The sequence below is a fragment of the Periophthalmus magnuspinnatus genome, chromosome 8, assembly GCF_009829125.3.
Source record: "Periophthalmus magnuspinnatus isolate fPerMag1 chromosome 8, fPerMag1.2.pri, whole genome shotgun sequence".
NCBI lineage: Eukaryota > Metazoa > Chordata > Actinopteri > Gobiiformes > Gobiidae > Periophthalmus > Periophthalmus magnuspinnatus.
In genome coordinates this window covers 9058514-9085427 of record NC_047133.1, presented here as the reverse complement: position 1 = coordinate 9085427, position 26914 = coordinate 9058514, and the positions used below count along the sequence as shown (strand labels likewise).

Sequence of the window (26914 nt, the reverse complement as noted above, 5' to 3'; positions counted from 1 at the left end):
AATAAAACATAATAATTCGAGGCAAACGGTATAACAGTGATCTTATTTTTATCTCAAGAGCTTTTAATATCTCACTTCTGGAGCAAAAGAAATGTGCTCACTAATACAAAAAAAAGGTGTAGCCACTATGACTAGAATACATTTATTTATTAAGTGTGCACTATGTAACCTTTCTGGTGGAGAGCCCCCACGTCCTTATGTCCATGGTGATGCTATTATTTTGCCTGGAATGTTCCACACTATGGCATTTAACTTCTCTAAACTTCATGGACACAAGCAGGTGGCCAAACTGTCAACTGTCAATGTCAGATGTCACAGAATGCACGTTGTTTTGTTTGTTATGAAAAATAGATATGTTTATATCATACTGTGGAACATTCAAGGTAAAGAAATAAGCAAACAGATGCTGTACACTCTGCTAGTACTTAAGTTACATATTGCACCTTTAGTGAAATACATTTAATACTTTGCACTACTTTGCACCTCAAAGATATAGTATAATAATATAAGTTTTAAAGCTGAAAAAAGCTCTATGTTCTACCGCGCGTTGACGGCCTGTAGCTCCTCCTCCCGGGCTGTAAGCTGGGCTCTCAGCTCCTCCAGTTGTCTCAGGAGCTCGTTGTTCTGCTCCTGCGTCTCTCCGAGCTCCGCCTCCAACTTCCTCTTCGCCTTCTCCACGTCCTGTCGACTCTTCTCCTCCTTTTTCAAACGCACTGAGAAAGACAAAGCCAAAGTTAATTATAAAAATATAATTGAATGAGTCTGAATGTCCACCCTGGCCCACCCCCTCAACCCCTCACTCTCTACACAGCCCTGCACTCTTTAGCAGACTCTATAGTTCACTCATTCACATTACATACGGGTCACGTGACTCTATGGGTTTAGCAGACTTTTTTTCTCCCAGACCCCAAATAGCAGATTTCCGTAGAATCAGTCTGGCACACAAGCACAATTTTTACAGACTAATATTAAGTCAATCAAACCTATTGCCAACGCTAGTGGGAACAACCTCGGAGATAGAAGGCAGCTGATTTGTCTCGTATTAATGTTCATATTTAGAGTAATTGGCACAATAGTGAAATAAAAACACCAGGATCATGTAGAGTGGGTGGATAGGCTCGTCATTTTGGTCTTAAAATATTCCTGACAGCAGCAGTTACGGAGAGAGGGGCAACAGTTTTCTAATGTAAAGTGAATTGGAGCCAGAGTTGATGGAGATGGAAGCGTGCCCATGATCACTTCCTATTTGAAATATGGCGGCCAGCAGGTTAGCCATGTCAATTTATATATACAGTCTATGGTCAGAACAGACTGGATCATTCAGTTTTGCCTTAGAGGGGAAAATATCGATATTTTAACATCTCAAAGTAAGTCATGCAACAAATTATTTAAAAGTGTTTTATTCATAATTACAGTGGTATGTTAAACCAGCGCGTGTTGTGTTCTGTTGACTCATAATGCATTTTGGTCTATAGTGATCATAACTTTATACTACTGGTCAAAATGCATTGTGGGAAATATTGAGTGCAGTAGGGCTATAGTCAATGAAAGAAATTCTTGGTTGACTAAAGACTAAAAAGGGGATGTGGCAAAAGCACTCAAAACTATTACGCATCTCAATCTGACCCAAACTGCACTGACAAGACAGGGGTAGTTCATGCAAAAACAACTATTTGTGTAGAAAAAACAAAGTATTTCTAGAAAGATAGATTAAACTTGTGAATCATGAGTTTAATCTGCCTTTTTACAAATAAATGCCATAGTGCGTTCACTGACCCTCCAGCTCGGAGATCATAGACTCGTGTTTGGTCTTGAGTTTGGTTAAGTTCTTGGATTTTTCTTCTTCTTCAGCCAGATTTGAAGTCATGTCGGCCAGTCGCTCCTCCAGTAACTTCTTCTCCTGAAAAACAGATCATATTAAGTTTTCCTTGTGAATTTTATTTATTTGTTTAATTTTTACACCTGAATTAGCCTCAGATTTCTTCTGGCTTAGTGCTTCTCTAGACCTGGTTTAGACATGGTTTAGAAATCCTAGTTCGGGGATGTTTTAATTCCTATTTAAAGCTGTGGTAGCCATTTTTGTAAATTAATACATTTATTTTTTCCCCCCATAGAGTATATAATGAAGCAGCACTTTGTGTCAAGACCACTGTGTGCTGTCTGCATTTACCAATAACCTATTTTATTTTCATAGCATTATGATGGACTGCACTTTGGCTGTTCATCCCCGTTTCACTTTGCTGCATGAGCAAAGCAGATTTAGTCCCGATTTAATCAGCACTGAAGAAACCTATTGGATGAGTGGCGAAATGTGTTAACTCTAAAACTTTTGTCCAGTGACAGAATTAAATGTTTTGTTCGTCCTTGATCATAAGTTTGTTATATGTAGTAGTATAGTTGTTATATATAGTGCCGTATTTATAAATCTCATTTCCAACCTTCTGTAGTTTGTTGTTGTGGTCGTCCATCATCAGAATCTCCTCCTCTGCCTTCTTCATTTTTGCATCTAAAGTGTTTTTATCCATTTGAAGTTTCTGAAATGCATCCTCCTGCTCTGCAATATGGGCCTCTGCATGCTGCAAAAAAGTGCACCAGAGTAATGGTAATGTAAATCTTTATCTTTAAATAAATGTTGCCATATTGCAGATCAGATAACTGTTAATGAAACATGCTCTTTCAGGTATTTAGTATTAAATTAACATATATAGACCATTATGTTACAGTTTCTTCATTGTTTACAGCCATTTCTATCTAAAATGGCTTATAATAGATATGATTCAATTGATTTCCTGTTTAAGATTTGAAAGGCTGACCACTCATTGTCAAATTTCACAGTGGCAAGCAATGGATCACGCCCAAAACATGAAAGAACCATAAAATTAACCACAGAAGTGAAGAAATATCACTTAATGTTGTTTGGGAGATTACACTAGATGTTTCTGTCTCTTTTTGAGTTCATTTTGAATCATTTTAATTATAGACAATATACTCAATATTTTAATTAAGCACATCTCCAAAACAATTGTAATGTTATACATACTTTGACATATATTCCATCTTTATGCTCAATATACAAACAAATGGGTAAAGATGTTCCCCTGTACCTGCAGCTGCTGCTCTAGCTCCCTCTTGTGGTCGTGCAGAGAATTGGCCCTTTCCTCTTCCTCCTCCTGTCGGATCTCCATCTCCCTGAGCACCTCCTCCAGCTCTCGGTGTTTGGTCTCGAGCCTCAGCCTCATCTCCTCTGCCTCTGTGTACAGGTCTGTCTCTGCCTGCAGCCGCAGCTCCAGGGCAGCACGTTCCTCCAGTAACTACACACACAATATAAGGACACATTATGTTTTAATTCCAATTAAAAGCACTGTACCTGATTAAAAACATGAAAAACCAAAGTAGTTAATTTTAAATGGTTTGGTGCTGTCCAAACGTATTCCTCACTTTTCTAATGCATTCCATGATTTCTTATATTATTATATTATTATTTAAATAATAATGTCTATTTGTAGTAAAAAAAGACACTTTCTGGGCAAGGGCAGCATGTCTTAGCATTTTGTTTGGGCATTTGTGTGTCCTCTCCTGGCAGAATACAGATCCACAGCAACTACTCTAGGTATTCTAAATGAAGATTAAAAAAACTAGCAGCACTTTAAAAAAGTGAACAAATATGCAAAATACTGTAATATAGGTGTCCATAATCATCCCACTTTATTTCACAGTTCAGACCTGGTTGTGTTTCTGTGTGATGTCTTTGAGCTCGGCCTCAGCTTTAGCCGCCACATCCTTCGCCGCCTTTAGCTCCTCCTCCTTTTGACCCATTTCCTCTTCCTGTCGGGTCACCTGCAGCAGTGGCTTCACCTGGTGAAACATATCCTTTTATCAGAATATTTCAGTGATGGCAAGTACCGGTACTGTGCACTAGTCTGATGAAGCCAGTCACTGGGGCTGGATCACATGTCAGATCAATATTATTTTCAATATTAAAGTCAGTGCTCTACAGTCTCCAGTCTTCAGCACTCCACCTGGTCACAACAGACAATGAATGGAAATGTTTACAGCATGTATATCATGAACATGTATATCGTGTGTGTTCATTAATATACAATGTCCCCCCCAATAATAAACTGTTTCCCGGTGCCTGTACCTTAGTGAAGAGCCTCCACCACTGCCAGTTCTTCAGTTTTAAATAACAGGCACAGTTCCTCTGGATCACCTTCATGGCTGTGAGCTGCTGCTGACGCTTACTGAACGCCCTGAAAAATAAGTTAGTGTGACTGCTGAGGACTACTTCAACAGTTTCAAAAGGGCAAATTAGATGGAAACAAAAATGACTTTCTCATGTAATATAAAGATTAAATTTGAATAATTGTATATTTTCTAGTGCTGTAGCGACTAAAGAAATTCCTGGTGGTCTAAAGTAATTTCTTGCAAATCAATTAGTTGACTAAAAAGGGGGCGTGGCAAAAGACCTCAAAACTATTACGTATCTCTATGTATCTGACCCCAAACTGCACTCACAAGACTACACCTGCAGGGGGTGTTTGTGCAAAAACAGCCAATTATACAGAAAAAACAAAAACAAATCTTCAGCTAACTCACTCAGTAATTCCTCCTTTCTACTGTTGTCCAAATTAAATCCTTATAATCGAAATAAAATTATTGCTAGACTCTATCGACCGATTAATCGACCAATCGATCAATCGACTAAAGACCAGACTTAACATTTACTTTCTGGCGAGGAAGCCTCGGGCCTGAGCCTGGAAGGCGATGATGATGACGGTGAGTTTGAGGTCACGCTCTTCCTCGAGTTGAGCCAAGACACCGGTCCTGAAGAACATCTTACTCTGACCGATCCGGAACAAGTTTGGATCCAGGTCCAAGTGTTTCACCTGAACAGAATGGTGTGGACAGCACAGGTTTTGTGTTTTTCTAATTATTACTGGCTGGCAGTGCATACAGAAAATAATTATTATAGTTTTACATCAGTAAATACATTTAGGCAGTATAAACCTTCATTTAACAAAATAAAGGTGTTATGTACTTTTATTTGTCTAATCATAACTATTGTGCAATTTACAATGTTTTGGCCCTTGTTTACAATATGGTTGCTTGGCAACAGTTAAGGAATTACCTCTATTTACATTATATCTGCTGCCCGTGAACCAACCAGGAAGTAAAATTTAAAACGTAACTAAAAAAAGCAGCAAATGTGGCATGTGCAAGTGTGAACGCGCCCATAGACTCATTATTCAGAAGTTTGTAGCCCATTAGCAAATAGCTTAATTGGATTTACAAAAAGGTTGGTCCTCATTGAAATCATAGTCTGATGTTTTGTGTTTATTCCAGAGTTGACATGTTTTGTTGTTCTTGTAACTGTTGGTGTGTTGTCGTAACCAGAAGAATTTTGGTGCGTTTCCTTCACCACAATACTACAATAGTTTGCATTAGTGAAACACACACACACGAAATGAAGGCCTCACCATCAGACAGCAGGCCTGTTTTCCATCCATGAAGCCTTTAGGAATCGCATTGGCTGCCAGGATCTCATATCTGCCACAGAGTCACCAATTTAAGTCAGAGATTGATAAGTGCTCATAATATTAAAAGGTCCTATATTACGCAGAGTAGACTCTTGTGAGCTTCAAGTCAAGTTATAATGTTGTTGCCTTCTTAAAAACATAACTGGAGTTGTGTTTTGTTTCGTTCACACATGTTTGAGTAATTATTATTATGAGTTACTCTATATCTCCAAAGGTCAAAATCCTCTGTTCCACCTTATGATGTCATGAAGTGGTAGTTTTAAAATTAACAGCTACCTTTTATTTTAATGAGAGTGTTAATGAGAAGGAAACAAAACACTGCAGGGATGCATTTGATGAGGAAGCAACATTATAACACAGATTGATGATTTTTGCCAATAATAACACCTGTAATTAAATAGATGAAATATATAGAATTTATATCATATAGTGGAACATTCCAGGCAAACCAATATCATTTTCATGAGATAAGCAGGTGACTATGAAACCTACAGAGTCTAAAGGTGTAGACTTCAAAATAAAACATTAGGACTTAAAATAATAAATAAATAAATAAATAACACCCATAGAGATATAAATAGGTCTCACCTCTGTCTGAATTCCTGGAAAACGATGCGGTTTGGGAATCCCTGTCTGCAGATCCTGATCCCCTCCAAGACCCCGTTACACCGGAGCTGCTCCAACACCAGAGGGGCATCCATTTTCCCTGCCTGAAATACAGAAATACTACACATTTACTACAGGGATAAAGGAAGATCTGATATCATCATGAGGCGAGGCTTAGTAAATACATCTGGACTAGCCAAAATTACTCTAAATATATTGAAATTTTAACAGAAAAAGCAAAAGCTGGGCTCAAACTAGATGAGGTGCAGCCACGGTTATTTCCAGAAAAAATGTACATAGTCTGTCACTCTGTAGAGTATTTTGAGTCAAAGTTTATTGAAGTAAGTAAACAGTAGTAGTAGTAGTAGTAGTAGACCGTACTCTCTTTTCATGGTTGGGGATGATGCACCGGACAAAGTTTGGCTGCGTGTTGTGGAGTGTGGTCATGAGTTTTCCCAGAGATTCCTTATAGAGCTGCCCCACTGTGCGAAACATTCCCTTTTTGGACTTGGTCGGGACTGAACTCTCCGACATTTTGGTTAAAGTGTCCAGACCCACCACGCGGTCCACTGTAAGGAAAAATACATACAACAGGGCACATAATAAATGAGATTAAGTTACATTTGGACAAACATACAAAAAAGGCATAAACTCGCACTTTTCATTGATCAACACTGGCAAATTAAAACACCAAGTGCAAACACATCATTATACAATTGCTTAAGTCATGTTTGTAAATTTAAGTACACATGCACAGTACCTCACCTTTTAGCCAAACAATAAACTAAATTAAAAGCAGGTTTGGCTGTTTTTATTGTAGTGAAAAACAGAGTGGACTTGCATCTCCACAATCCTGACTCTTATTTGGTACGGTGGATGTCTTACACCAGCTTGTTTCTAAGGAAATTTTATTCCTTTGGCTATAATATTCCACACTATGGCAACCTCAACTTCTCTATCTCCATGGAAAGTGTTGGCATTAACCACAGACTCTATAAAGCTCCAGTCAAATGAAGCTCATCAAGGCTAGCGGTTACAGGGACAAATTTGGATCTGAGTTTGATATTTGGAATTACAACTGCAAGTATCATAGTAACCAAAGAGCCAATCTGGAGCAAGACTGTTGGTAACGCCCATTCCTGCACACACCAATGGTTTGGCAGGAGGTGGGAGCTTAGCCACGCTGTTGTTGATGCTAGCGGGAGTGCCCTTGGGGCAAGAAGGCAGCTGATTTGTCTTTTATTAATGTTCATATCATGAGTTACGGGCAGAATAGTGAAATAAAAAATACCAGGATCATGTAGAGCGAGTTAATACAAACATATTAAGACCAAAATGATGAGTCTGACAGCAGCAGTTACAGAGAGAGGAGTTAATGAAGCCAGAAGCACGCCCACAAACATTTGCTATTTAGCAGGTGGCTAGCAGGTTAGCTATGTCCATTTTTCTACAGTCTATGGTTTTGAGTTTATGCTTCTACAGAATCATACAGGTGACGTGCCTCCTCCAGTTACATAGTATTAATATATATACTACAACTACATCTTGCTTTTAGATACTTAAGATATTTCATTGTTTTTGAAATATATAGAACCTTGTATTAATTAATTATAAAACTTAAACTGCCATCCCTTTCCTTGAAGTCTCCCCCTTTATCATCCCGTACCATCTTTCCACAGGTCCTGGATGAAGCTGCTGGACGAGTTGTTGAGTAAAGCCGTCACGTTGTCGTTCAGTGGGTCCATGTTTTTGGTCAACCAGTTTGCAGCGTTATAATCCACCTGAGGAAAAGAAAAGGAATAAATATATAAAATGTCAATCTGGAACTCCTGAATTACAAATAAATTGAAACTACAGCAGAACAAAAGTCATGTAAATTTAACTACATCTTTAAACAGATTTATTTGTCTCCTCACACTTTCGGTAATTTCTGCTTTGTTTTTATTAGACAAATATTAGCTAGTTTTGGTAGTCATAATTTTAGTAACAGAATACAAAAAAGATTTATTAATGATATAATGAATAAATGTGGAGGCGGGGTAGAGACTCGGGATAGGGGCTCTGTCTCAGGAACACCTTTCCTCTCTGTAGATGTTGAGGTTTTTGGGCTGAAAGATGAACAAGAGACACAGGATGGGAGGGAGGGATCAAGAGTGGGTAAATAGAGGTGTGGTTGAGGTTTGAGGTGTGGTGTGGTTCGCTGGAGAAGAGCAAAAGGAGGTTGAGTCATGGTCCTGCTCCTCAATCATATTAATCTGAGCTTTTCCATGAGGCCTATCCATATACTGAAAATGAGAAAAACTTGAGTGTGTCCTTTATCTGCAGGTTAAGGCTTTTTCTTAAGGACAGCACATCTTGGATCGTACCTTCCCGGCGTAGTGCAGGACAGTGAACATAAGCTTGTCCATGTGCTGTTTTGGTTTGGAGAATTTGACGTGTCCCGAGTGAGTGTTCAGAAGTTTCTCCACAAACGAAGTGTCGCTGGCCTTTGGAAACCAGCACTCCTCATCCAGAAGAGCCAGGATACCGGGAGGGTTATTCTGAGAGGCAGAGAGACAGATAGAGAGAAACGGAGAGAAACAAAGAGACAGATATGGGTTGAGTCTCATATATAGGCTGGGTTGAAAGAACATCACAATAGTTTAAAAGTGAGCTGGAGACAGATCAGAATTCTGTGGTAGAAATTGCTCTGTGGCCGACCCATATGAAACAAAAACTGGTCTTCTCTGTCAGTGTGATAAAACAAAAGTAGTTTTTTCACAATAACTTCAAAAAGTGACATTTTCAAGCCCAAAGACCTGATTGTTGGTAGTTGAAAGAACTTTAAGATTAATATGACAAGTTTATCGAGAGAGTCAAACAATGATAAGGTTCTGTATTTGTACATTTTTCTTGCAATAACCTGCATACCTTGGTAAATTAGAGCAAACACAATGAATCTGATCTAAAAATAAAGCAATAAAATGACTGACAGGTCTCTCTATGAGCTCGATGCAGGGCTGCAGATCCAGGCCGAAGTCGATGAAGTTCCACTCGATGCCCTCCCGCTTGTACTCCTCCTGCTCCAGGATGAACATGGTGTGGTTAAACAGCTGCTGCAGACGCTCGTTTGTGTAGTTTATGCACAGCTGCTCAAATGAGTTGTCCTGGAATGAAATAACACAAACGATTTACATTTAAATCTCAACAGATTTCAGGCTAAAGTGAAGCAAAACAAAAGCAGGTTTTTATGGGTGATTTTATTGTACCGATACTCTTTTAAAGGTCAATGGTATACCTTACAAATAATGTGTTAAGAATATCTGAGGCTCATTGGGGCAGCTTTGACACAAAATATTAAAAAGTATAATTGATTACACTTGTAATAAGAGAAAAAATTTTAAGTTATTTAAACCTACTCAACTCAAAACCGAAATTAGTATATGTATGTAGCTTTTTTAATGTTTTTTTTTTTCAAATTTAAAATCAAAGATGTGCCAGAGTAAAGGATATCTAAATAAATAAAATTTCATACTAAGCATGACCATATTGAAATTTGCGGTCACGAATATCATGGTCAATATAATTGCGATTGCCGTTTATATCATGATAATTATTAAAGTTGCTGACAGTTTAAAATGTTCTGGATATGAATAATAATAATTTGAATATTATGAATAACTTCCATATTTAAACAACTGTTACAGTATCATACTTTGTTGTCGGTGAAAATAGCCAGACTCCACAAGAGATCATCAGGGTGAAATAGGATTGTTCTGCACATTCTGGTCATGTAATGACAATTATCAAGATTAGATAAAATGTCCCACAAATGATTATTGCCCCTTTTATCACAGTAAACGATGTTAATGTTTATCGTCCTATCCCTAATTTATACCATGAGATCTAAATATTTGTCCAGCTTTATATCCACATCTTTCAGAGTAATGAAAAATTAGCACCATTGCCATAAAAATAAAAAATTCGAACAAAAATACCATATCTTTTGAATGGTACAATGTCACCTTTAACGCAAAGCTGCAACCCATGAACAGTCCTATTCTGCAGACAGACAGAGAAGCAGCGTTACCTCAAATATCTCAAAGCCGGCGATGTCGAGGATGCCGAGGAAGGAGGAGGACTGTCTCTTGCTCTTGTCCAGAGTCTTGTTCACTCGAAACAAAATCCACCGGAACAAACGCTCGTACATCGCTTTGGCCAGAGCCTCCACTGCAAAGTCTGCCTGGAAACACAAAACACATATGTTTATTTTACATTGATATTTATAGTTAAGCATAACATGTTCTCTTTAAATAAACTATAACATAAATTATAATTTTGCATTTAGTTGGCATTATTGACCTAAAAAGCTTGCTTAAAGAAAAACTATTGTGCTTGTGTCTGCTCTATAGTTATAATCTATGACACCTGTGAATCATTATGTTATAATTTGGACATTTGTAATCACATTATTCGTGGAAAACAACTTACAACAAACAACAATAAATGAAACAAGTTTGCCGTCTTCCGCAATAGAAAACTGCAGAGTTTTCTACTGGGAGCTGACGTCGCTGTAAATGGCATCACCACAAAGAGCCATGGAGCTGTCGGCCCCTTTTTCATTTTCATTTCATTGATTGATTTATTTCGAGCAGATTATGTGTGATGTGCAAATCGCGTAGTGAATTGTTTCCATTTTTTTTTTTCATATGTACCAAAATGACTACGGGACACTGCTGAATCCTATGTGTCCTCCAATTTTATTTTCCTCATCAGTCATACAGAGTAAGTACAGAGCAATGGGGATGTACAGGTGGTGGTGAAAATGAGGGCAAAATTGAATTAAAGATTGCATAAACAAGAACAAATCACTCCAAATACAACTTCGAAAGGGTAAATGAGAAGGGGAAACAACTAAAACATGGTTAAAAGCCCTAAAACTCCAGAATAGGTCTACTTCAAAAAATGAAACAGGTTCATCGTCCCTATTCAAAACTACTGATTGGGGCTGGTCCCGTGTCTTCATAGTGGCATTTCACCATAGAATGCAGGAGATAGTGATTTCTGGTGTATTACAGTAAGTGCAGAGAAGTGGGCGGGGATAGGGGCTAGCTGAAAACAAAAATTTTCTGAGCATTCAAGCCTCAAATGCAAAACAATACAGCATTACACAAACATGAATTCATCACTCAAAGTAGAAACTGATGATGAGGAAGAACTATTACAACATGGTTAATATTATACAGAGTTGATCTTGTAGAATCTGTTTTACCTGTTGCTTGGTCTGGGCCTTCTGCACCACTTCTCGTCCCACTTTGATTCTAGGAGTGAGGACGGCACGAGTGAAGTCAGTTACATTTATGCCCTGTAGGTGGCACACTTTCTGAGCGGCTGCAGAGAAAAACAGGTGGAAATTGTACAGAAAATTACTTGAGTTAAAAATATGAATCTGGATTGATATAGTTTTGATATAATGCACTTATTTCCACATAACATCAAATTGTCATTACACAGATAGATTTTTTTTAATAGTACATGTTTATATTGATGGTCAAGATTCTATAACAAAGTGAGAGTTATGTATGAGACTTTGGAATTCTTAGACTTAGTATTGAACAACTAGGCATGCTTTACTAAAACTATTAAACTGTTAAATATTGAATGATACTTGAATATATCAGAGGTTTACCAGTGTCATCGGGCATTGTGGCTTGTTCACTGTTTCGCTCTTTCTCAAATTTGATGTTTCCCAGCTGCAGCACAGTGGACACCACCTTCAGCATCCCTACAACAACAACACAGAAACTTGGACTTTGCTCCCACTGTGCAAATGGCCCCAGGCCAACAGTGGTTTGGACCAATCACAGAGCAGCATCGTGGTTTGGGCAGAGCCAATGGTAAAGCGACCAAACAAACCAAAACAAACATAATACAGGCTGAAAAATATGCAGAGTGAAGTCTGTCAATGGGGAACAAGTCTGCGATTTTCTCTCAGTTGGATTTTTTCAGCGAGAGCCATTAGGTATTATTAAGTATCTTCGCTGTTCCTAGCACTGCGCTTTTCTGGACTGAGATGTCTTGTTTTTCCTGAGATTTGCTGTAGCCACTGCTCCAGTTTGGGGGTCACTCCGATAACCAAGGGCACCACTGATACCTTCACCGTCCAGGCCTTCTCCAGCTCTTCTTTGAGCCACCGGTATTTCCCTAGTTTCTCATGTTCCTTTTTCCTGATGTTCCCATCACTTGGTACTGCAATGTCCACCACAACGACTTTGACTTGTTGTTTATTCAAAACCACAATGTCCGGTTGGTTCACCTTCACCATTCTGTCAGTTTGTATCTGGAAGTCCCACAGGATCTTGGCTCGATCATTTTCCACTACCTTTGGAGGTGTATTCCACCTTGATCTTGGGTTTTCGTGCTGGATTGTCTCAGAGGCCTCTTTGCACAGCCTACACCTTTGTCTGGTGTGGTAGATCTGGGCTTCTATTGTTCTAGTGCTCAAAGCCTGCTCCTGTGTAGCCAAGATGAGTGCCTCTGTGTTGTCCTTCAGTCCAGCTCTCTCAAGCCATTGGTAGGATTTCTTGATATTAGCCACTTCAGTTATGTTCCAGTGGTACATCCCATATGGGGCTTGTCCTCCTATGATGGTATCTCCAGCACCTCTTCCTCTGCACTCCACTGTCTGAAACATTCACTGAACACGGCTTTATCCTTGATGCAATATGGATCTTGGATGTTTCATCCTGGGCAGTGGCTCTCGCACTCACTAGTCCTTGGCCTCCTTCCTTACAGCTCACGTACAGTCCCAGGGTGTTGGATTTAGGATGGAAACCTCCATGCATGGTCAGGAGCTTTCGGGTCTTAACGTCTGTGGCCTGTATCTCCACCTTTGGCCAGCTTATGATTCCTGCTGCGTATCTGATTACTGGCAGGACGTAGCTGTTTATTGCCTGGGTCTTGTTCTTGCCATTGAGCTGACACCTTAGGACTTGCCTTACTCGTTGGAGTTATTTGGCCGTGGCTGCTTTCCTTGTTTCCTCTTCAAGGATGCCATTTGCTTGTGGGATTCCAAGATACTTGTAACTGTCCTTAATGTCTCTTATTGTTCCTTCTTGGAGAGAGACCCCTTCTTTGGACTACCTTCCCACTACATTCCAATGTCTGTGCTGTAGATCCTGATGGTGTGGATCAGTGAGTCGATGTCTCTCTCATTCTTAGCGTACAGCTTGATGTCATCCATGTAGAGGAGGTGACTGATGGTGGTCCCATTCCTGAGTTGGTATCCATAGCCAGTGTCGTTGCCTATTTGGCTGAGGGGGTTCAGACCTCTGCAGAACAGCAGTGGGGACAGTGCGCCTCCTTGGTATACACCACATTTGATGGTTACTTGTGCAAGTGTCTTGCCATTGGCCTCAAGGGTGGTTTTCCACAATCCTCATCAAGTTTGCAATGAAGGCTCTAAGAGTCCTGTTGATGTTGTACAGCTCCAGGCATTCAGTGATCCATATGTGTGGTATTGAGTCGTAGGCTTTTTCGTAATCATCCAGGCAGTGCACAGGTTGGTCCAACGGGTTCTGTAGTCTCGGGCAACTGTTCAGTCTACCATGAGCTGATGTTTGGCTCCCCTGGCATTTATGCTGATACCCTGATGCCCACTTACCTTAGCTGCGATGATGCCTGATATGAGCTTTCATGTTATGAAGAGACATGTTATTGGCCAATAGTTGGATGGATGTGTGTTTGTGTGTATATATGTGTGTGTGTGTGTACAGTTCAGAATCCTACAAATCTGTCATTAGCCTGGTCCGTACCCATCCTCTCCTCCTCGGTGAAGCCCATGATCTCCATGGCCTCCAGTGTCTCCGTGAACATCTCATCATCCTCTTGCCCCGGCACCTCCACATGTCCCTCCACCAGGAATCGGTAACAGCCAAAGTCCTCCAGCAGGAGCTCCTCTGCAACAGGAGAGGAGGTACGAGAAGTACAGACACAGAACTATCACACTGAAACGTCTATTGAAGTACAATCTTCTATTGAAGTACAAATATCAAAACTCGATTTCCATCCATCATAGGGTTCATAGTCTTTTACCTGTGTAATCCCTCAGTGGTCCAGGCAGTTTCAATACTAATTTTAGTGTCGACTAGTTCTGGGTTTTGATACTTTTGACATCCCTACTAATTACTGACCTTTCATCTTGTCCTTCGCTCCGGCCACCATGTAATAGAAAATGTGGAAGGCCCTCTCTGTGTGCGCCTGACGGATGCACCGCGACTTCTCTAGTAAATCTGAGTGTCATGTGTTCAGAAAAAACACAATTCATAATAACAATACCCACAATGCTTTGCTTCAAAATGAACTAAAATTACATTACAAAGACACTAGGATGAGATAATATATCAAAATCCACTCAAAATTCAATTTGAGTTAACACAATTTTCAAATCAAAATGATATATTAGAATGGCCTGTGTAATCCAAAAAATATCCTGTTATAGAAAAAAAAAACTTTCATCAAGTGAGAAGGATACAGGTGTCAATGTTGGCTCCCACAATGTAACCAGTCACATCAAAGTTCAGCTTGATAAACTTTCCCTGAAAACAACAAATCAATAAGTAATGAATATAATGTGTAAATGTTTTTACAAGTGTAAGTAAAACTCTACAAATCTGGAGGAGTTGTCGTTCTTTATGGTCTTGGCGTTTCCAAAGGCCTCTAGGATTGGGTTGGCCTGGAGAAGCTGTTTCTCCAGCTCCCCCTGTGGGACAGGACAAAGTTATGCAGCTATAAACATAGAATAATTGGTCAAGGTTATTGAAAGGTTGATTTTTCTGCAGGGAAATCAGTTCTTTGCATTTGACTCATTGTTCAAATAATACAACAGGACCAGTAACCAAGTACAAGGCAGGTTCCATGAGGCACTGCTCAGATCTGGAGCCATGATCTTGGTCAGGGCTCCAGAGCTGAGGGGTTTGTAATATGATATTTCAAAAATACTCACAAAAGCCAAAGATCCAGGTTGTTGCTGAAAAATAGCAAAGATGTTTAAAAAGTGTTTATACAATGTGCAGTTTGTCCAGCAGAGGTCACTCACGGGGTTGGCATCCTTCTTTCCTTTGTGAGACGAGGCGATCACGGCCAGATACTGAATCACCTTCTTCGTGTTTTCTGTTTTTCCTGCTCCAGATTCTCCTCTGGGACACAAACGGACACGTAAAAAGTACCGTTGCTTTAAAGGTGCACTATGTAACCACCACCTCCTTATCTCCATGGAAATTCTCTTTTTTTGCTTGGAATGTTCCACATTATGGCATTTAACTTATATATCTGACCTTTATTTAATTACAGTTTTTTATTGCTAAAAATATACCATTCTTCCTGTGAGTAGGGCTGCCTCTTCATAGATCTAAGCTGTAACTTTGCCTGGTGGTGTGGAGTTGGATAAGTTTAAGGCAATACTATGGAATATTGCAGACAAAGCAATGACCCTCCACCAGAAAAGTTACACAGTACATCTTTAAGCGAGAACCCAAAAACTGAAGGAACCACTTTCCCCAGTCCACATGTGTCTCAGCAGCAGCAGCCCCTTCATGGAGCAGTTAAAAATAGCAGCGTTAACTCACGTGCAGAGGATGGACTGGTCTTCCCGATCTGTGAAGGAAAAACAGTTTGACTGAAGTGAATCGGAGCGGACACAGTTGGACAGATTAGAGTCTATAAATATCTGAGGTCTCCATGTAAGGCCCCACTCACAGCAGCAAAACACAGGATCTTCCTCATGTTTAAAACCAATGTATGAACAAGGGATTTCCCAGAGCAGAGAGAATACTCACATATGTTAATGGAAAATAGTCCAATGTGCTGCTAAATTATACAATACATTAAAATAAAATAAAATATACAATACAGACGTGATGCAAGTACATTTTGATTCTGGTGTAAGTGATGGGCACGGGGAGAGGTGGGGATCTATGCTGCAATGTTGTTTCCTCATCAAAAATAAACCGAGTTGTTGTTTTGTTTCATTCACAAAGTTTAACACACAAACCCTGCATATTTAAGCTAAGTTCTTCTCTCAAACAGAAAACATCCTGTCCCACCTTGTGATGTAATTTGCTAATACAGGAAGTGCTCCACTGCGAAACTCCATACACTATCACTACAATCACTAGAATCATTTCAACCCTGGAATTGTCAATCTCTACTGAACAAAAAGTGGATTTGGAGATGTAGACAATAATAATCCAGGATTACTCAAACATTGGTGAATGAAGCAAAACACAACTCCGGGTATGTTTTTGATAAGATAACAACATTCTAACATGGCTTAAAGCTCACAAGAGTCAGTTTTGTGTTATAAAAACAAAAACACAAGTCCAGCTCCTATATAAGTACAAGTACCTTGCATCATGTTGCGGTAGGCGTTGTCTGTGATGGAGTAGATGTGTGGAGGGACTTCATGGCGTTTCTTTCCTTTGTACATCTCAATGATCTTCTCTGAGTAAATGGGCAGCATCTTATAAGGGTTCACCACCACACAGAACAGGCCCGAGTAGGTCTGAGGAGAGACGAGAGGGGCTGCTTTTACTATATAATATATAGTATATATTAGAAAATACAAAAATAGAAATACAAAAACAGGGACTAGACCAGGACTAAACCAGGACTAGATAAGGACCAAACCAAGTCTACATCTAAACCGAGATCAAACTAAGACCAAACCAGGATATATAGGTTGCAATTTTTCAAGTTTGCAGAAGAATTTATATTACTTAAATAATAGCTTTAGGATTTGCAATTTCAAAATGCCATTTCAATTTGATTCAGTTTATCTTGCAGCCCTAAATCCAGATGCTCCGGTTTTTCCCACCACTAAAACAATAGAAAACAATACAGATACTGATTACCTTTAGGGCCACGACTCCCCTGTAAATTACTTTCCAAAACTCAATGGGACTATCGCTGTTAAAGGTACACTCTGTAACTTTTTCAGGAGAAGAGGTTGTCTCTATGTTTTTTCATGTTGTAATTATGTTTTGCCATAGGGACCACTCAGGCTCAGACCAAGTCTTGATGTCTTCTGCTCTTATAAGGCCTGCTCATCTTCACTGCACTGTCTATACAAAGATCAACACAGTTTAAATTTTACCCCCAAAACGGTCTGCAATAATAACAGTAGATCCCACGGGATACATGGGCAGGCTGACCTAAAAAGGGACATCTATAGATAAGTACAGCAAGTGCCCACTAAATGAAAGAGCCTATATATGGGCTTACTGGGCTGTTATGTTCTCATTAATTCACAATGCTGAAAAAACTAAAAATGGCTACTGAAGCTACTCTACTTCATTACACCTCAGATACATAGAGTTAAAAAAGAAGAAGAAACACCAAGTTAATTTGTGAACCTTACTGGCCTGTACTATACTCACTAGTGATATAGTATATTATATAGACTTTTTATTAAGTCCTGTGCTCAGGTCTCTGCACTGGCTCCTGTGACTCAGAGAATAAACTTTAAAGCAGCTTTGCTCCATGGCCCAGCACAAAAGTACATCTCCCACATGTTAGCGCCTTATGAACCATCTCACACTCTGAAGACTTCAGGGACCACCCTCCTGCTGGTGCCCAAAGTCAGGACAAAACTAGGACTTAACTAGAACAAAACCAGGATTAAACCAGGACTAGACCAAGACTAGACCAAGACTAGACCAAGACTAGACCAGGACTAAACCAGGACTAGTCCAAGACTAGACCAAGACTAAACCAGGACTAAACCAGGACTAGACCAAGACTAGACCAAGACTAGACCAGGACTAAACCAGGACTAAACCAGGACTAAACCAGGACTAAACATGGGGCATCAGCGTGTCAGTTTTATGCAACCAAGACCTAGAACCTTCCTGAAGATGTGAGACAGGCCTCTACTTTGACAATGTTTAAATCCAGGCTCGAAACAGTTCTGTTTAGCTGTGTATACGACTGAAAGGGTTTTACTCTGCACTCTTCTCTTTCAATGTTGATTTTTAAGGTTTTGGAGCATCTGGTGCAGAGTAAACATTACTTTGAATTACTTTGAAGTAATTCAAAGTAAAGCACTTTCAGTTACTTTATGTACAAATTGAGCTATACAAATAAAGTTACCTTGCCTTGTCTTTAATCATTTCTAAGAAAAAAATAAATAAAACTGAAAAGGAGGATTTGTCAAAACCTATCAGCCATATTGCCCAGCCCTTACAACTGTGCTTCCAAATATATAGTTGAAGGTAAAATTGTCACTGCACTATTTGCATTACAAAACATTACAGATCTTGCTCAGCTCTTACATAGATGAGGCTGGAGAAGTATCTCTCCTTGAGGTTGTGTAGAACCGAGGCTTCGTTAAGAAAAGTCAAAGCCGCCATGTCCTCCACTTTACTGAACTTTGGAGGGTTCATCTTCTGCACATCGTCTTTATTCACTGTGGTCTTCTGCCCGTTCGACAGCTCCACCAGGACCTACGGGATCACACCAGAGGCTGTATTCAGGGACTGACATAACACTAGAATTAAGCATCAATCATTGAACCTGTGATCCAGATTATGAAAGTCACACTAAGATAAAAAAAAAAAGGAATAATAATAATTAAAAAAAAAAAAGATACCTGCAAGAATTTTTAAACATAAGTTATTTCAATTCATAAAAAATGTAAACATGAATAGAAAGTGCTTTTTGATCTGGCTGTTTATTTATTAATTTAACTTTTTTCATTCAGAATCTATTAAAGAGATCTATTAAACAAAGGGAAAAGAAAAAACGAAAGGGAATGAAGGATTTTGACTGTGTTGTCATAGGTTCAATAATCCTTAATACTGACAATGGTAATCGCAACCCAAACTAATTTACCGGTACTTTGTTCATCTTAAGGATAGAAATGTATTTGGGACACAGTGGGGAACTAGACAGATCATTTTAAAACCATTCACACACACATTCATACACCAGTGCATGTAGACATTGGGGGCAAGGTGGGTTAAGTGTCTTGCTCAAGGACACAAAGACACCATTCATCTGTGGGAGCTAGCTAACTTGTGGGTCGGTGGATCTGATCTCTCAATCAATGATGTTCATGTCGAGAGCTGGAATGGAACCGCACACCTTCAGATCAACGGACAAACTCTCTATCAACTGAGCCACTAAGCCAAAAGGCAATCTTATCTTTTGACACTTTGACCATTGAATTTTTTTATATTCCTCTACATGAACTTTATTGTTTTAAAGAAATAACCACATGCAAAAAATAAATAATATTAATTAATTAACTGATTTTCCTCTAGCTCCACTGTTCACTGTGTCTTATTATTAAGTGTCAAACCAAATGCACCTATTTACCTGTTCGCCCTGCTCCTCTTTGACGCTGGCAGCTTCGAAGCCCTCTCTCTCTGATGGGATCCACACCATCTTCTTGGCTGCCCAGTCGGCTTGAGCCAGTCCACTGTTTTTAAAGTCATTCTGCAGAAACAGGAACTTACTATCGTCGCTGTCGGCCATCTTGGGAAGGTCACTACTGCGGCTGACGTGAGACGATGGCGAAGATCTGGGTCTGGGTTTTGATCTGAAAACAAATGTGTAATATAATAAAAATGTATAAAGGAGCAATAGAAATTTTTTTTACACTTTAGAAGAGCGAAGAAAGGAACTGGGACATATTCACTCCATTCAGAGAGGCTTATAGAGCATGAACTATGAAAGAACAACAGTGGAAGTATACGATAGTCATCAATTAACCTGAAACAGGTATATTTTTTAAAAGGTACAATATGTAACTTTTCTGGTTTAGTATGCTTTTTATTTGTACATGGACAGTGCACAACAATACATTAACCAAGACAACTCATAGGAGAGATGCTGGTGCCAGGTTATAGCATGAACACTAATTTACACAATTTACATTTTTATTGATTAAAAGTGGCTTGGAAACATTGGAAACATGGGATTTTATAGTGAGTGGTGTTGCCTCTTCACAGATCTGACCTGTAACTTGGCCTAGAGTCATCACCTGCTTGTCTCCATGGGGATAGATTAATGCCATACTGTAGAAGAAATAAGTGGCAGATCCTCCACCAGAAAGTTAAATGAAAAAAACCTCATAGTTTCTGTGTCTTCAGCTTCAATCAGTGGGGAGTTTAAATAAAGCTTTAAACTAGGGATGCACAAAATACTGATACTGGTTTCAAATACTGATGCTGAAAAAATATGCTGGATCGGGTATCGGTTCAGCCGATATCCTGGTTGGGCCTTAATGTTTGAACGTTTATTCATACAAAGCTGTTTGTAGTGATTTAAAGGATAAATAACAGTTGCATAACACAATTGTATCTTGTGTAATAAGTTAAGTGCCATTTTCCATCCCTACACTGGTATGAACTGATGTGGTGACCGGTAAGATCGGGTATCAGCAGATACTTAAAGGTCCTATACTACAAAAAAAACATGTTATAATGTTGTTACCTGCTCAAAAACAAATCTGGAGTTGTTCTTTTTCATTTACACATCTTTGAGTAATCCTTTATTGTTAGTCTGTTCACATCTCCAAAGCTCAAAATGCTCTGGTCCACCTTGTGATGCCATGTAGTGGTAGTTTTCAAGTTAACAGCTATATTTTACCTTTAGTTCAGTAGAGATTGGCAATTCTAGGACTGAAAACATTGAAATGATTCTAGTGAAGGTGTATGGAGTTTAAAAACACAGTGGAGCACTTCCTGTATTACCGCATGACATCACAAGGTGGGACAGTGTGTTTTCCATTTGAGAGAAGAGCTCAGCCCAAATATGCAGGGTTTGGGTGTTACACATGTGTAACACAATTCACACACCTCCAGATCTGTTTGTGATGAGGAAACAACATTATAACATAAAACAGAGAAAAGTGTAATATGGGCCCTTTAAAGTTAAAGTATTGATATCAGTATCAGAAATGAAAAACCTGGCCCGTGCATCTGTACTATAAGCTTTTATCATTGAAAACATTTAAAAAAAAATCAGCTCTAAAGAATAAGACTTTTCTGGTATCAAACGTATTTATCTCCATGGAGACAAGCAGGTGACACCAACGGACCAAGGTACAGGTCAGATCTGTGGAGTGGCGAATCAGCTCACAGTCAGCATGCATGATTTCATGGCTATTTTTAGTAATAAATAGCACCTGTAACTGAGTAAATGCAAGACAGACAGTTTAATGCCATATTGTTAAAATCTCTCCATCTAGACAAGCAGGTGTTGGACCCTCTACCAGAGAAGTTACACAATGGAACTTTAAAGCTTCTAAGGTATGTTTACCAAATGATAAAACAGTTACAGTTGTGACAAAGCAAAGCAAGAGTTAACTAGAAGGTACCAGGTGCTCCGCTGCAGTCTCATGCAAACTCTCAATAAAAACATTTTCATAACAGCATAATTTCCCTACATTTACATTCAGCCACTTACTGTCGCTTACCTGTCCCTGAACGCATCATAAAAAAGTAAAATCAGCACACATAAAATGAAAATAAGTGTGGAGATAACAGCGCTGTGGATCTGCTCCTCATTTGCTGCAATGACCATGTTTGGAAAACCGCAGAGCTCCTGAACGCACCACGGATCCACTCACTAAACCAGTTTTTTAGGGATGTAAAGAGACGGCCGCTGCCTTAAAAGGAGCAGTGCCAAGTCGAGCTTTGAGTTTACACCCAAACAGGAGCGGGCCAGAGGGGCAACACTGTACAATGGGACAGTGCCACCAATAACTGATAAATGATGAGAGATGATATATGGGTGATTTCTTAAAATTTTGTATGTATCTAGTAGGGCTGCACAATTGGGAAAAAATATCTAATTGCGATTTTTCTCCCGGGTCTTAGATTTACGATTTATGTTGTAAAAATAGTTTTAAAAGGATTCTGTTCAAAGTATTTAAGTTTTAAATTGACAAAAAGCTTGAAACTAATACAAGAATCACATTTCAAAACATGTTTGCACAGATCTAAACAACAGGGTTAGCAGTTTTTATGCAGTTAGCAGTTTTTTTATGTTTGTGGAGGAAATAATGGTACTTTAAAAATTGCCCCCTTTGCAATTGGCTATTAGCATCTAATCAAATAGCTGATTGTGATTAAATTTGCAGCATTAATATCTCTTTATCTCACCACATTTTTTTTGTTAGTTATAGTATGCAACTTTTTGCCAAACAAGAGACTAAAATAAAAATATTACAGATGTTTTAATTGCATTGAAAAACAAAGAAAAACATGTGTCCTTACTCTGAGTGGACTTGCATCTCCATAAACCAACTCCTCCTGCTTGTTTCCATAGAAATATTGTTTCTTTGCCTATAATATTCACATTATGGCGTACTATCACTTGCAACACTTGGAATTTACTGCTTTCAACCTCTACTGGAGATTTTAGTATTGCCCAATGGCACAATGGCAGTAACCATTACCCATAGTGAGGATTGATCCACCAACATGTGGGCTACTTGGCAAATGATTATATTATATTTTCTGTTTTTCCTGATTTGAGTTGATATGTCAAAAAAATATGATTCTTTGGAGTCATTTTGAGTACTTTTGAATATTTGACTAACACAAATTTACACATTTTTCATCACCCAATTATATTTACATATTATTCCAAAAACCTTATTTAAATCCACATATTTTGGTAATAATGACCAAGGCGAGATTAAAATAAAAGTGAAACAGAAATAGAAATCCTACAATATCTGACAGAAAAGGTGAAACAAGTTTTTAAAGATAAATTTGTACTTACAGTGTTGTCGATGTGTCCTCAGTGTTGGATGGGCAGAGAACAGTTCAGAGCAGGTGAGCCTCATCTGACATAAAGAATCACCAGAGGGAGGAGCTATAGAGCCAGGCCATGCCCCTTTAATGAAAAAAAACAGGAACTGCCCATCACTAACCTGTGAACCATACCGAAGAAGGGTTTAACTGGAGTTGCCTTTGGGGAATAGGAGATATTAAAATAACATTATTATAATACCAATTTAGGCTTTGAATAATTTATTTGAACCAACTGAGAGGGAAGATGAAGAGTTGCACCTGTTCTTTTGCCTGGCAAGTCCAGAATGAGTCCGGTATTTTTTTATACAGAGATGGGGGAAACTGGAAAGACAAAACTTAAAATTACAATGCCGCACTTTAGATTTAAGTATTGCTGACTCAAGTGGTAGAAAGCATTTTTTACCAATAAGGAAAACTGGGAAACATTTTAAAATAATATAGACAGAAGTTCATCCATGTGTATTTTATCATCATAGGTTACAGAAAACCTATTGCGCTTGTGTCTGCTATAGTTATAATCTATGACACCTGTGGATCATTTTGGGTCATTTGGACATTTTAAATTGCAATATTCATCTAACATAATTTAATAAAAGAAACAAGTCCGCTGACTTCTGCAATAGAAAACTGCGGTGCCTCGTAGAAGCTGATATCAGCGTAAACGTCGTCACAACAAAGAGCAGTACAGTTGTTGGCGCCTCCGATGGATAGCTGCAGATCACACTACCAACACTGCGGAATCCTATGTATATTGCAAATTAAGAAAAGAAAATTGGCAAACAAAGTAAGTACAGAGCAGTAGGCGTATGTCGGTGACGGTGAAATCAGGAGTTGATCAGCAAAATGGCGTCTTGAAAATAAGCAACTAAAGATTGCTCAAACGTGCACAAATCATGCCAAATGCAACTTTGAGAGGGTAAATGGTGAGGGAAAACGACTATGACATGGCTAAAATCTTTGAAAAGTCGATTTTGCATAATAGGTCCGCTTGAACTCTGACCCAATGCACCAGACAGAGGAGGGGTTTTAATAGGCTCTCCTTTTAAAATGACACTGATTTTTATATAACCAGGAAAGTCCCACTAAAATAAAGCGTCCAGGCCTTTCTACGTGCCATTCTGTTTGTCTTTTATGTGTAATAGTATAATTATAATAATTATACTATCATCACAGCTTATCTCCATAATTGTGCAGTCATATATTTTTGCACTGTTGGCTTTTATATGGCTGCAACTAAATGTTCTTTCAGTAGCTGACGAGTCAGCGGTTCATTTTTTTAGATTAATCGACTAGTCAAACGATTAGTTTCTTTGTCTATTTCTATTGTACACTGAGACTACTTAAATATTATCACCCAAATACAAATTGCAATATGCTGACTGGAGGCTTCTAGATAGAGAATATCTACAAATAAAATTAATTATTGTTTTTATATGTTTTAGAGTTTGTATAGTCCAGATAACAATTATAAAAATTCACCTGATTATTTTGTTATAGTCGAATAGACATTAGTCGATAAACCGTTACAGTCCAGCATTTTTTATTTATTTATTTATTTTTATTGAATCCCTTTTCCTCATTTTCAATCATTTTCTTGTAAATTGCCTAGTTTTATTGCAGATTTCTGTTTATCTGCACTTTACAGTGATTTGCCTAAAATTGTGTTCACTGACTTGCCGTAGACTGCTCTGGTTTCTATGGTTACTGCCTCTAACTAACGCACCTGTTGCTATTAGCCAAACATCATCAACTTCAGCTAACTTTATTTAACTTTTAGAAGAATGTTAATGCACAGTGAGAGTCTGGAGGAGCAGGCGGAGGTGGACAAACACCTGACCGTGTTCGAGGGCTCTTCCCCGGAGGATGTGTCGCACGCCCGGCGGCTCTGGAGCTCTCTGTCTCTGCTCCCCCCGCAGGAGTCCCGTCTGGTGTCGTCCGATATCCGCCAGAGACTCCCCGTGTCCCGGCCCCAGCAAAGAAAAAACACCGGTACCGCCATTACCGGACCGAGCAGTGTGTCCGACCGAGAGCCGCCCATCCTGGTCACTGCGCGGGAGAAGGAGCGGCGGGAGGAGCGGCGGAGGTACGAGGCCATGGCGGAGAACCGGAGGCAAATTCTGGGGTTGTTGAAAAAGCAGCGGGAGCAGAGGATCCAGAAAGAACTACTGTCCTTGGACTATAAACCAAAACCAAAACAACAGACAGAGGAAATGAACCAGAGCAAGAACAGACGCGAGTGTGAGGGCGACCGAGAGCTGGTCCAACAACTGCACTGACGTGGGAGAGAATTAGCACTAGCTTAATTTAGTGCACGCGCTTAACTATACCACTCTAGCTAGCACACCTACAAATAAGTCCACTTAGCTAGACTTACTTACTGTTGAAAAATGCAAATTTATAAAGAAATTACGAATGCAATTGGTAGTAAATTTGCAGTATTTTTTTTTAATTTTTTTTAAGCTTATATTTTGTGGTATTTTTATGGGTTTTACACGCATTTAGCAGCCTGTTCAAATGACCTATTCATGGCTTTCAGCTTCCGTTTACAGGCAACATTTTTGAGGACTTTTCACTATTTAAAACAGGGCTGTCCAAACTACGGCTCAGGGGCCAAATGCGGCCCTCAGATCAATTTTTGTTGGCCCTCATGCCTCCTCCTAAACTGGCCCAATTGATCAGGAAGTTTTTTTTTGCTACGAATTGAAGCAATTCTGCCTCTATAATCTGAATAACATCACATTGCATTGTGACACAGACCTAAAAATAATCTTCCAAGTCTTATTAAACGTACAATGTCTCTGTCAAACCCGTGTTAAATTCACCATTTGACTCCTTGTATCGACACTGGTCTGTGGCCCTCCGCTTGGTGAAAAAAGTTTGGACACCCCCGATTTAAAATATAGAATATTTTGTTTTAAATTGTTAATTACTATGGCAAACACCCTTAATTTTCATAATTCTGAAACCAATTGATAGTTTACCATGTCATTGTTTTAATAAAAGTGCCTTCAAGTTCAGACTCAAGTCCCAGAACAATGAGTAACAAAAGAGATTGGATTTTGTGTTTTGCACGTGCACATCATAAACGTACTATAGCAGCCCTGAGTTCAGTTTGGAAATCTTCCTTATTCTGAGATGGGTAAAATGTTATGAAATGGTAAATCGGATTATATGAAGCAGGGTGAAGCCTTTGAGGTTTAAATCTGATCTGTTCAGACAGTGAAAGGGGTTCAACCATAACAGCGCGCGACCAGACCATGAGATAAGTGTTGACTTTTGACATTTAGTAAAAGTTTTGGGAGCATCTCATTGCTGACCTTTCAAATTCATATGATCAGATTATTCAACCATAAATAACTTTTTTCCAGATAAAGATGTAGTCCTTGATGAGATAGCCATTTACTCTCACACTGATTCAGTTTGGGATATAAAAAGTGCATTCACACTCACACACACCACACCAAATTCCGGATTAAATGGGACTTGAATTCTCCAGTGTATCTGTGCATGTGGTTGGACAGAGGGAGGATAAGGAGAGAGCCATCCACTCAGAGAGATCAGGAGTCTAACCCACAACCTCCTTATTGAGAGGCATGTGGAGAAAAGGCTACTCATTGGTCAGTTTTTACATTATACAGTAAACCAACCTATTTGAGAATTGTTGGTGAAACAAAAACTCACCAGTAGAGGTCACTGAAACATTAACATTTCTTTGGTCTCTTTATAATCTGGCCACTTGATCATTTTAGCTGATGAGATGAATGCCCAGCTCTGGTTATTTCATAATACATGTTTGAGACAACTATAGGAAACATTGAAACGTAAAAAAAAAAAAAAAAAGGAAATGTAAAAATACATCTTGTTGTAATTGATGAAATGAAAATATAAGACTAATAAAAGATGTTATTCATAATTTGGGCAATTTACAAGAAAAACATGAAAAAGGCAAAGCATATCAAGTAAAAGATT

The 26914-nt window shown here is 39.0% G+C and overlaps 2 protein-coding genes across 2 annotated transcripts in view; one reads left to right on the top strand and one right to left on the bottom strand.

Annotated features, from left to right (window-relative positions):
* Positions 1–22971, bottom strand: part of LOC117374580 (myosin-11-like) — a 46999-nt gene extending 24028 nt beyond the window's left edge. Inside the window, exons 1-26 of the mRNA XM_055223812.1 lie at positions 22914–22971; positions 19497–19719; positions 18452–18622; positions 16527–16683; positions 15749–15776; positions 15127–15319; positions 14791–14883; positions 14656–14719; positions 14315–14413; positions 13937–14080; positions 11812–11907; positions 11395–11513; positions 10213–10365; positions 9116–9289; positions 8510–8683; positions 7810–7924; positions 6525–6712; positions 6126–6247; positions 5478–5547; positions 4726–4886; positions 4142–4250; positions 3724–3855; positions 3105–3311; positions 2439–2576; positions 1777–1900; positions 542–713 (exon numbers count right to left, since the gene is read on the bottom strand). Coding sequence (XP_055079787.1) covers positions 542–713; positions 1777–1900; positions 2439–2576; positions 3105–3311; positions 3724–3855; positions 4142–4250; positions 4726–4886; positions 5478–5547; positions 6126–6247; positions 6525–6712; positions 7810–7924; positions 8510–8683; positions 9116–9289; positions 10213–10365; positions 11395–11513; positions 11812–11907; positions 13937–14080; positions 14315–14413; positions 14656–14719; positions 14791–14883; positions 15127–15319; positions 15749–15776; positions 16527–16683; positions 18452–18622; positions 19497–19655 — 3362 coding nt within the window. The 5' untranslated portion in view covers positions 19656–19719; positions 22914–22971. The remainder of the gene's footprint in view (positions 1–541; positions 714–1776; positions 1901–2438; positions 2577–3104; positions 3312–3723; positions 3856–4141; positions 4251–4725; positions 4887–5477; positions 5548–6125; positions 6248–6524; positions 6713–7809; positions 7925–8509; positions 8684–9115; positions 9290–10212; positions 10366–11394; positions 11514–11811; positions 11908–13936; positions 14081–14314; positions 14414–14655; positions 14720–14790; positions 14884–15126; positions 15320–15748; positions 15777–16526; positions 16684–18451; positions 18623–19496; positions 19720–22913) is intronic.
* A 1755-nt stretch (positions 22972–24726) lies between these two features.
* On the top strand, positions 24727–25221 carry hoatz (HOATZ cilia and flagella associated protein). The gene has a single exon (XM_033970921.1). It carries the CDS (start codon positions 24727–24729, stop codon positions 25219–25221), a length of 495 nt encoding a protein of 164 aa, XP_033826812.1.
* Positions 25222–26914: the final 1693 nt, after the last annotated feature.